This window comes from Oncorhynchus mykiss, chromosome 23, assembly GCF_057628025.1.
Source record: "Oncorhynchus mykiss isolate SJ-2025 chromosome 23, ASM5762802v1, whole genome shotgun sequence".
Classification (NCBI taxonomy): Eukaryota; Metazoa; Chordata; class Actinopteri; order Salmoniformes; family Salmonidae; genus Oncorhynchus; species Oncorhynchus mykiss.
The window spans coordinates 8,006,225-8,016,755 of NC_143044.1; the positions used below are offsets into that span (position 1 = coordinate 8,006,225).

Below are 10,531 nucleotides of genomic sequence, written 5' to 3' on the forward strand. Positions count from 1 at the left end.
TCATCGGTAATCATGGGAAGACTGCTGCAACTGGTTTCATCTAATCCACAACTCGGTTGCAACAGCAGCAAATATTCTTGGCATCAGCACAATCGACAATGCTGCACTGTGCATTTCTCAAGACTAACAGCCTATGCTTGCAACTTGGTTTGGGCAATAAATGTTCAAATGCAACGAAAGGAGGAAGTCCAACCACAGCACTCAAGGTTCACTTGTTTTTATTAAGAGTTAATTATGGTACAGGTAGCACTCAAGAGAGCATAACACAAATGATCATATGGATAGTTCTACTTTGTGGTACAAAGCATTTGCACAGGCACACCAGATGAACTGAAAAACCAAGTCCTAGTATCAAACACTAGAACCATTCATCGAGCACCATAGACGGATTGGCTGATGTGCGCATCGATGGGTCCGGAAGCCGCACATTATGACTGAATGGTCAGATAGCTAGCAACAATGACAAAGCTGTTGTGTGGGGAATCGTAGGTGGCTCGTATCTTATTTATACCATTTATTGTTTTGATGTGTTTTGACTGATTTCATGTCAAAGCAAATATGGCTCAAATTCGCTAACTAACAAATGTAACTAAGTGCTCATTGTGCAAATGCATTTGGTTTTCAATAAACATTGTTGACAACATGTAAACTATATTTAGTCTCAATCTAAACCAACCCTGTTTGTTTTGACCCATAGTTGCGCACCCGTCGGTTTTGTTGCTAAACAACCAACCCGTCTATGGTGTTTCTCCTCTCCAACTCTCCTTTGCAAAGAGCCATGTACACATTTTGAAGAATCTTTGTTCTAAGCACTATGGTGAGACAGCTAAAGAGGTATTATGCAGAAAGACATACACATCAATGGTCATCAAGTACATGTTCTTTTGGTGGGTACTAAAATTATTACGCGGTAGATGTTTTCTTCATTGGATTCAGCCAATCGAAAGTCGTATCAATGGAAACTCGATATTGGGCACGTTTTCAGCTGGCATCTTTTGTAACATGAAAACACTTGCACAGCAGTGAAAATCTCAACACACAGGTGATATATAGGAGGCAAGCCGACCGTGTTTTCACAATGTATCCGCTAAATACAATGAAGCAAACTTCAGAACTAAAGAGTTATGTTAGTGCAATAAGGGTAGATGTATTGGCAATGCCTTTAGGTTTAGCTTGTAAGATCAGAAGACATTTACAATGAAAAGAATGGCTTTGCTTACATTACTTGATACTCTTATTTGAGTATGGGGGTTAACCAAATACCCACAAGGCATAGTCACTACAAAGACCAGCCATTCATATTAGTGACATACACTTTACCACATTCCACAAAAACAAGCGTTCCTAAATTATGGTTGATTCAAATCTCTTATTTCTGTCACACCCAAACCTCCTGCCTCACATCATCCTCAAACTAAAGGAAAATAATGTTACATATTCATGTGAGCTGGTCCTTTCGGGACTAGTGATTCTCAGTCACACTGCAGATTCGCTTTAGAGCCCAAGGCTAATCTTGCTAGCATGACAAGGTATTGACAACTCCACTGATTATTGAAGGCAAATTCACTGAATTCCATCAGACCTAAATGCACAGAACAATCAGATAATGGTAGTAGCTCCAGTAACCCCAGTCTACTTCAGACTGGGGTTGGGAGGCATATCTCCATGACAACAAAGGAAAGGAAAATACAAAAAGCCCAGTCCCAGAAGAGAATTGGAAGAAAAGGCAAAGCAAGACATTGTGTGCGAGGATCAGCACACTACTGGATATACTTGTCACATCTGGAAAAGACAGGAAAAGAAAGTCCAATTAATCCAGGAACAAATAATGAACAAAATAATCCCATGTTGGTGTTCAGAGAAATACAACTGACTCTTTCAACATTTCTCAAACTTGGTCCTGGGGACCCTAAGGGGTGCAGCTTTTTTGTTTTTTTGCCCTAGCACTACACAGCTGACTCAAATAATCATCAAGCGTTGATTATTTGAATCAGCTTTGTAGTGCTACGGCAAAAACCAAAAAGGTGCACCCCTTGGGGACGATTAAGATTCTTACCTGTATAGGGACCCTGTGTAGCCACTTCTCTTTGTCTCCACCGATTTTCATACAGGAAAATAGATCACATACTGTGGAAGGGGCAAGTCGCTCCTGAAATCAGACCAAAGAACACAGTATGGTCAGTGACCCAGCTTTTGCTTGAGGCTTAAAATGATTCACTGGTTGACAGATTACACACAACAAAAAGTATTACACGAGTTTGTCCTTTCAGTCCATAATCCATAACCTTACCTGAGCATTGGCCCTCTTGCGTAGAAGCCACTTGTCTTCCTCTGGTTCTGTGGTGTGTTGCTCCTTTGTCGTCTCCTGACTCGGTGTGGCAGCGGTGCTACTTTGTGTCTTCTCAGGTAAAACCCAGCACTCTGGCTGCAGTGGTTTGCTTAAAGGACTTCCTGACTTGGGGCCATTGAACTGGGAGCTGTGTTCCTCCATGCTAGCCTTTTCACTCTGGGAGGCTGGTGGAGACAACCAGGCTGAGAGGGATGACATGACTGGGGATGTGGAGCCCATGGTCTTACGAGGCTCGCTAGGGTAGAGCCAGGCCTCCAGGATGGCCTGAACCTTCTGTTCTTGCTCTTGATAGTCGAGGATGGACTGCTTGCTGGGGTTGTTCTTGTCCACAGAGACTCCGTTCTTGTCCCGACCCTCCTTCTTGAGGAGCCAGGCGCAGAGGGCTTCTTTGCCGCAGTTCTTGTCACACACACACTGAGAGTAGCTGGAGCAGGACTCGTTGGCTTTGCAAGACTGCTGTACTGGAATAGCCTGCTGCAGCCAGATCTCCACAGAGCTGGGTGTGTTGGGGGTTTGGGGTGTGGTGGTGGTGGGGGTGATGGCTGCTGAGGCTGGGAGGGTCTTCAGGCACAAGAGTTTGCCCAGGTTCTCAATCGCCACAGGCTTGGTGTGGGTCGCACAGCACGATCCGCAGTCGGATTTGAGCAGCCACTCGCTGGGGGAGAAGCCCTCCTGGAAGGGTTTGAAGATATGCTTCCACCTGTCAGGTTCAGATGCCTGGCAGCTCTTGCTGGTGGTTTCCTTGGCAACAGTTGCCGGGGTGATGAGCCAGTCGCTCAGTTCATCCGTCTTAGCCCGCTCTTCCTCCCCCTCCTCGTGGCCCACCTCTTCCCCCAGAGCCATGTCTAACTCAGACTCATCGATTTTCTCAATGGAGAAGGTTGAGCTGCTGCTGGTGCTACAGCTCTCTCTGACGGGAGTCTTCTTTTGTAGCCACATCTCCAGATCATTCAGCTGGCCCCAGGCCTTGAGGAAGTCAAAGGGGACCATGGGGCAAGATGACTGGAGGACAGAGGAAAAAGATAACAGTCCAGATGCTAAAATTAATCTGGGTGTAATCAGCCATGCAACTCGAATTAACTTCAAATGGAATCCAAGTGGGTTTTCATGTGAAATTAGATGTGGTAAATGTAAATTAAAAGTTTGTCCTGTTCCTCGTCGCAGATTTGAGATAGACAAAAGGCCACAAAGTTGTTAATTTCCCATCATCTACTCTCACCTGAACATCACTGCGGGTGATCAACCAATCCTGTAGGTTCTTACTTGACTGGTATCCAACTGGGGCGGTAGTCTCTGGACGGTTTCCAAGAGGTGCCGACTCCACCCTCTACAAACAAACAAAATGGCATGTCAGTACAGTGTATTTCTGTGTGGGTGGGGACCCCGTGCAAGCAATCCAGAGTCACCACCGCTTTAGAAGAAAAAGTGTCATCTGTGACATCATCAAGGTACAAACCTGTTTCTTAGCTGCGATTGGACAACCCTGCTGAAGCCATTGTCGCTCGCTGGCATTTGAGCTTTGAGAGGAGATATTCAGCACAGGGCCTCCTTCCACGTGCTGGGGAAGTGAAAGGGAAGTCATGAACAACAGTCTATCAATAGTGACAGCGGGAGATGTCAGGGTATTATGTAAGAAGCACTAACACATAACATGGATCAAGGAACTAGGCCACAAGGCAGTCATCTAGGACAGCATTACCAGTAGAATCACTATGCTACCTAAAAACTCCAATCCCCAAGATTCCCCCCAGCATGTAGAATTGCATGTTATCAACACCTCCACAAAGAACATCAGAAAATGTTTTTCTAATACTCTTTCCTTGACTACAACTGAAATATAAAAATGTACATGTTAAAAACCTAGGAAATATACCTTTTGTAAACCTAAGCCGTGTGTGCATTTCTGCTTGTAGCTCCCAGTGGGTCACGTACCTGGGTGGCAATGGTGCCAAAGGAGGTGATGGCCTGGCGCAGGGAACGAGTGTCAGCCTGGAAGCTCATCTCAGGGGTTTCCTCAGGAGTCAGGTTCAGAGAAGATAACCTGAACACAGAGACATTTTAGTAGTCCACCCAAAATTCACCCCACACATCTCGTCATCCTCTAACGCATTCCAAGCTTCAGGTTCTAACCTGGGACTAAGTCTAACTGACAACGAGAGGTATTATGGAAGCAAATGCAGAAAGGCTGAAATGATCGCTCAAGTCTTAAGCGGACTCCCAATCCACATTCGACCCAAGACAGAGGCCATTGTGCCGTCTCGTACTTCTCCATGCAGCTGGTGAGCTGGTTGGCCAGGTCGTTGCTGTTGAAGTTTTCCAGCTGATGGATGAGAATGTCAAACTGGCCTCGGAGCTGTGGGCAAAAGAGAGAGGGAGAGAAAAGGAGAAGGTCAGACCTGGTGCCATTAACACGAAGGGGTGGTCACTGAAGTAAGAAACAAAAATTAACTTGATCTTCAGAAGTTTCTGAGCAGACACAGTGCAGTGCAGAGACTCCTGCAATGAGTCTGCAGACACCTGGGTTAATGCTCACCAAGTGAAGCTGATGTAACTGTGCCTGCAGAGCCTCTCCCTTTAGCTGCTGCACAAGGTCAATCTGCTCCAGCAGCCACACCTCACGGGAACGCATAGACTCCAGGTGTCTGCTGATACAGGTCTGAAGCTGGGACTTCACCTGTAAACACAAGAGAAATGAGCAAAACAGTAAAAAAATATATAATAATCTGCATACGAGAATCCGTACACACAAATACGAACACTGCTGTCAAGCCATTGCCCTGAGATCTGATACAGAACACTCAAGGGCTGAGTAGCTTCTTTAATCTCCTGCCGCTGACACTAAGCAAAGTCAGATGCACAGACAGGACAGCACACTGACCTATACACCCATCTGCAATCTGCTCCAAGCACAAGGGCAAAGAAGGGCAATAACATAAGGTTCTACCTATTCCTCTGCTGGTTAGTCAGAAAAAGGTTGAATGATTCTCTTAAGACGCAGTGAGAAGTGAGCTGCTGCAGTAGTGGATGCTCTGCTGTCGGTGTACTCTCAGACTGCAATGACCAGCCTCTCCCCCTGCTGCTGCCTTATATATATATTTTTTTAAAAGGCAGGTCTGGGGAACTCTATCCCATAGTCATGTTTCAATTATTGGTCTCTCCGGTTCCCCTTCTCACACTCATAACATGAACCACATACTAATCATTAACTGTGGCCACGACAGGAGGACAAAGACCCATTTTAACAACACAGCTAACATATCAGGCCTTAGCCTGTCTGCCACAGTTATGACATACAATAAAGCCATGGCTCACTTTGTGGAATACTAATGATTACCGTGCCAAGGGTATCTGTCTTCCTGAGGCCCGGGGTGACTAACCATGGTGCTTGTCCTAAATCCTTGAAAACTACTTTGTTTAGAGCATAGAGCCCAATGTATGTCCTGACATAACCGGAGCACAAAGACTGACCCAGTGGGGGTTCCTCCTGAGCCACTAGAACTGTGTCATTCCTGGGTGGGGCCAAGGGTTGTAAGAGGGTCTTCTGACTCACCTCTCTGGAGTTATCCTTGAGCTGGACCTCAGCCCTCGTCACCCCGCCGATGGCCTCCTCCAGCTGACAGCGGGCCTGCACACACTGCCTGAGGGTGGCCTTCTCTCGCTCCTCCACAGTAAACATTCTGCAGAGGCACAGTTGTTACAGGGTTAGCCTTGGAGACATGGTATGTTACTTTGACAGAGCAGCATTTCTTTGTGTTTTCTTTCCAGACTTAAATATTCCCTTTGTTCAGTGAACCACTGTCTGCTTTCGGGAATCAACTGTGAGCTGAATAGGGGGTTGCGCTTGAACAATCCCCAAAATAATTGGCTATGCACTAGTAAAGTGAGTGCTTCCCCTAATTTTACATGGAATGGAAATATGTTACTGTCAGCACTGAGGTTAAATTTCTGTTCCCTTTTGCTGTGAAACCGCCACATCAACTCTCGCTTTCCTGCTCTCTCTCCGCTTTCACTTCTGCTTTACATCTCAACACAAACAGAGAGAATTTTGGGGAAAGTAAGTATCAGATTTAAGAAATTAAACAAGGTGCATACTACCATTACAGTAGACTAATTGTCACTGTGACCACCAACAGATTCATGATCAGGATCCAGGCTCCACGGGGAGATCCTACTATACTGAGTGCTGTATACTGTTAATCACTAGCATGTGTGGAGACTACCGAACATTTTTCATTTTAGCAAGGGCATTAAGTTGGAAGGCATGTTTAGGCTAGGCTATTAGTTCTGAATTGGTCTCATAGCTTCTTGTTGACTCAGCCCAACGCCAGCTTTGAGATATCTCACATAATATCCCTCACTCTGTCATTATTGAGCCCACAAAACCGCATCCTAAAACGTTTGCTCAATCACTACCTGTCATAGACATGTGCTGGGTTTTTGACAGATTAGTTTAATTTAGGATATCGGTTCCCAAGTATTCCCACATCGTATCTTAATGTAAACAAGGTACGATGAATGTATTGTTATTTTCAAATACAATCTCTTTTTGGACATAATTATAATAATTTGTACACTACAAATTGGACAACTATGTTCCAGCCCCCCAAACATGCATTCGCTTCGACAAAAATCGTCCCACCAGTGGATCAAGTTTCCTACCTCTGGCCTTGACTTTAATCGGCGAATATAGAGCATTTAACAAACAGTCCCTTGCAATGATCTCTTGCAACAAAGTAACGTTAACTGATACAAATGGAAGCTTTCGAGGTGTTTTTTGTTAGAGTAAAAGTAAGCCCTCACCAGGCATGGTTTTTACTATTTATTTGATCATTATAGGACAACACGTGTCAGTGTTTCTCATCTTAAAAGAGTACAGTCTTTGACAATTAACCGGTTGATCAATACATTTATGCGGGTTTAAAGGTCATGTAACGTTAACTCCGATTTTAAATGGAGGCGCTTGTCTCGACGAGGCTGGCCATGTGAGAACATAGCGTATTCTTGAAAAACAGCCGTACTACGTCAATCACGAACTCCTAAGGTTATAGCTACCTTGTGTTGCTGGGTCTCCAGTGATATCTCTCCGCTTAAATCCTTTGATGTAGCTCCCTTGTTGTTGGCGTTCACATGCCATTTATTTATCAAGCCACGAACCAAGGCTGGTTGCTACGTCATAGGTTGTTTCCGTCAGATAGTGCGCAGAGCAAACCCCTTTTATTCTATTTCTATGGAGCAACACGCATCAGTTTCGCATTCAATGCGTACACCACCACTAGTAGGAAGAGAAGGGGCCCTCAAAAGGGGGTTAAAGACAGACAAGCGAATCCTTTTCAGCTTTTGTCACACACACAACCCCAAAAAATGCACAAGCCCAAGGCGCGAAGAACACACGAATGATTTTCCATGTTGGAAATACACTTCAAGTTGCCAGTGCCAGCCACCACCAGAAAGACGAAAAGTTAAACACTCACTATTTCATATGATTGGAAAAATTGCACATATAACAGCTGCTTATTTCCCTCATAGTGATCACGATTCGGTGTTTTATAGTGATCAAATTGTATTGGTCACATGCAGATGTTATTGCGAGTGTAGCGAAATCCTGATCCTGGGGATCTCGAAGGGGTACACATTTTTATTTTAGCCCTAGCACTACACATCTAATTCCACTAATCGACTCATTAAACATCTGATTGGTTGAATCTGGTGTTAGGGCATCAAATTGTATTTGTCACATAGCGTTACGTGTGTAGCAGATGATATTGCGGTTGTTGCGAAATGTTCACCCTCAGGACTAGGCGAAACACTTCCTGCGTGGAGGTAGGGATCCCAGATAACGCCGAACACGATCGATTATTACCAGCATGTTATCTATAGATACCTAGTATACTTAAACAAATGCAATCTCTTGGCTGTTTCATACAGCTTGCCCGCTCAATGAAGTCGAAAGACGTTAAGCTACTCGCTAGCATTATTGTAGCACTAACTTCACCTTAGCTAATTTGTGTGCGCAAAGGTCGTTAGCTAAAACAGCTAACAGAGTTAGACAGCTGCGGTTGTTTCAGACCTTAGTAGCTAAATGTTTACATGCCACCGGCAGCACCTACCTTTTCCCCTTGTACTGCACTTTTGACTTAGAAGACATCGATGTAACTAGCTCAGTGGTTTTAAAAAATATAATGAACCCCGGCAAAGTCAACTGCTCCTCTCTCTTTTCACCAGGAGAAACCCAATCAACTATATAAACCCTGGATTGCAAATGTATTGGCTATAGTGGGGATTTGAAGCCACCGGTCGGCCATATTGGCACTTCCAAATAGGAGCATCCTCCATAGGAATTAATCGAATTCTACAGTATTTCAATGAAATGTTAAGGACAAAATTACAAATAAGTATGTTGTAGTGGGGACAGTAACATTACAAAAAAATACAAATGAAAATGATTTTGTTTTTAGCTAACAATATAATGTAAATGGAAGAATAAACGTGTCAAAAACGAATGTAGACATTAATAAATGCCGTTCTATTTGCTTCTAAAATGTTTTACAATGGAGGTGTGCCAAGATTCTGCCCGTTCTACCAGTCACATTCTGTTAAAGGTCCCCAAAGCACACACATCCCTGGGTCGCTCGTCTTTTCAGTTCGCTACAGCTAGCGACTGGAACCGGCTGCAAACTCTCAAACTGGACCGTTTTATCTCAATCTCTTCATTCAAAGACTCAATCATGGACACTCTTACTGACAGTTTTGCGTGATGTATTGTCTCTACCTTCTTACCCTTTGTGCTGTTGTCTGTGCCCAATAATGTTTGTACCATGGTGTGTTATGTGTTGCTGCCTTGCAATGTTGTTGTCTTAGGTCTCTCTTTATGTAGTTTTGTCCTATATTTATGTTTTTAAAATGTTGTCCCAGCCCCCTTCCCCGCAGAAGGTATTTTGCCTTTTGGTAGGCTGCCATTGTAAATAAGAATTTGTTCTTAACTGGCTTGCCTAGTTAAATAAATAAAAAAATGTCTCCGCGGTGGATTCAATACAGCGTCCCCGTTAGTCATCCAGGGTTTATACATATCGTTGGTAAAACCAGACAGAAAGAGGCAAAGCGAGAGGATTTACTCCACCCACAATATTTTTGTATGTAGATCTAGGAGTTGTGCGTTCCCACAGACTATTAGACGCTGTATTGCTGCCTTTCTCAAATCGGAGTGCGAATTATTAATAAATATTTTAATAGCTTCACACCTGTAGGTGCAGGCTGGTGGAATAGAGAAACAACAACCGCTTCCTTGCTAGTTCGCGCTGCCTGTCATTTGAGCCCAAAATTGTTAGAAGCGAAAATGTGGTCACAACTCAGCCAGCTCACAGAGAATTGCCCTCAGCATACTGCCTGCAATATAAGAGGACATGCTTAAGTCTACCTCCCCACATTCCTCACGCTTCCTTTCTGGGTGTTTCCCCAGTAACAATGACCCAACCTCAGCCTTCCTTTCCATCCCCAGATACCTATGGACCCTAAGAATTATGATGTGTCTTCCCCGCTCCGCCACTCCTGGGTCAACCCCTCTGCTACGATGCGCCTACCCCCGCCCCACCCCCCACCCAACAGGTTCACCATATCTACCTCCCTCTTCAGAGTTGCATTATCTGGTGCCTCATTTCCCCCTACCTAAAGTGCCATCAACAGCTATCCGGTTTGGACATGACTTTGACTTCCCTTCTCTCAGCGGAACCAGGCTAGCAGCAGAGTCTGAACGTAAAATGACAATTTTGTGCCCCACTTCTTCCCCCCATCCCAATGCCCACACTCGTGCAAGCGTTTCAGCAAAGACAGAAGCTCCACCAGACAGCCGCATCCCAAACCCTGCTCTCCCACTGCCTCGGTCCCTTGACCCATCTGTGAAGATCTGCAAACAGAGATCCCACGCCCGCTGTAGATGCGCGCCTCAACCACCACGAGGCAGTCCTCAGCCCTTATTTCAAAATAAGAGTCCCTCGCTTTATCATGCCAAAATAAAATAAAAACATTGATTTCCTATTTTGTATATAATTCTAATAATTGATCACAGTTGTGGTGGTAAAAGGACTGCATCTTGCAGTAACTGTTGGTTTGAGTTAGGACTATCATGGTGGTGTCCATTAAAACACAGATGGTGGTTTGCAGTTCAAAGGGTTGATGCCCAGTTTA

At 44.6% G+C, this 10,531-nt stretch overlaps 1 protein-coding gene and 1 long non-coding RNA gene across 4 annotated transcripts; one reads left to right on the forward strand and one right to left on the reverse strand.

The window, feature by feature from the left end:
- Positions 1-201: 201 nt before the first annotated feature.
- On the reverse strand, positions 202-8,690 carry LOC110502354 (nuclear receptor coactivator 4). Of its 3 annotated transcripts, none has more exons than XM_021580310.3 (10): positions 8,458-8,690; positions 5,901-6,027; positions 4,884-5,024; positions 4,615-4,703; positions 4,283-4,391; positions 3,807-3,908; positions 3,570-3,677; positions 2,291-3,352; positions 2,057-2,149; positions 202-1,782 (listed from the first exon to the last, which is right to left on the reverse strand). In XM_021580310.3, exons 1-10 carry the CDS (start codon positions 8,493-8,495, stop codon positions 1,777-1,779), a joined length of 1,875 nt encoding a protein of 624 aa, XP_021435985.3. In that variant the 5' UTR covers positions 8,496-8,690; the 3' UTR covers positions 202-1,776. The 3 variants fall into 3 exon arrangements, with proteins under 3 accessions (XP_021435985.3, XP_021435986.3, XP_021435987.3); XM_021580311.3 differs by having other exon boundaries at positions 7,403-8,652; XM_021580312.3 differs by lacking the exon at positions 8,458-8,690 and adding an exon at positions 7,010-7,434.
- On the forward strand, positions 8,098-10,513 carry LOC149972492 (uncharacterized). The gene is made up of 2 exons (XR_016490940.1): positions 8,098-8,170; positions 9,846-10,513. It is a non-coding gene; the product is annotated as an uncharacterized LOC149972492 (long non-coding RNA).
- The last annotated feature ends 18 nt before the right edge of the window (positions 10,514-10,531 follow it).

Excerpts from the sequence above, each read along its gene's own strand:
- LOC110502354 (XM_021580310.3), bottom strand. The coding sequence starts at position 8,495 with ATGTCTTCTAAGTCAAAAGTGCAGTACAAGGGGAAAAG. Across the intron at positions 3,909-4,282 it reads TTGGCACCATTGCCACCCAG|CACGTGGAAGGAGGCCCTGT; the intron begins GTACGTGACCCA and ends TCACTTCCCCAG. Across the intron at positions 3,678-3,806 it reads CAATCGCAGCTAAGAAACAG|AGGGTGGAGTCGGCACCTCT; the intron begins GTTTGTACCTTG and ends GTTTGTTTGTAG.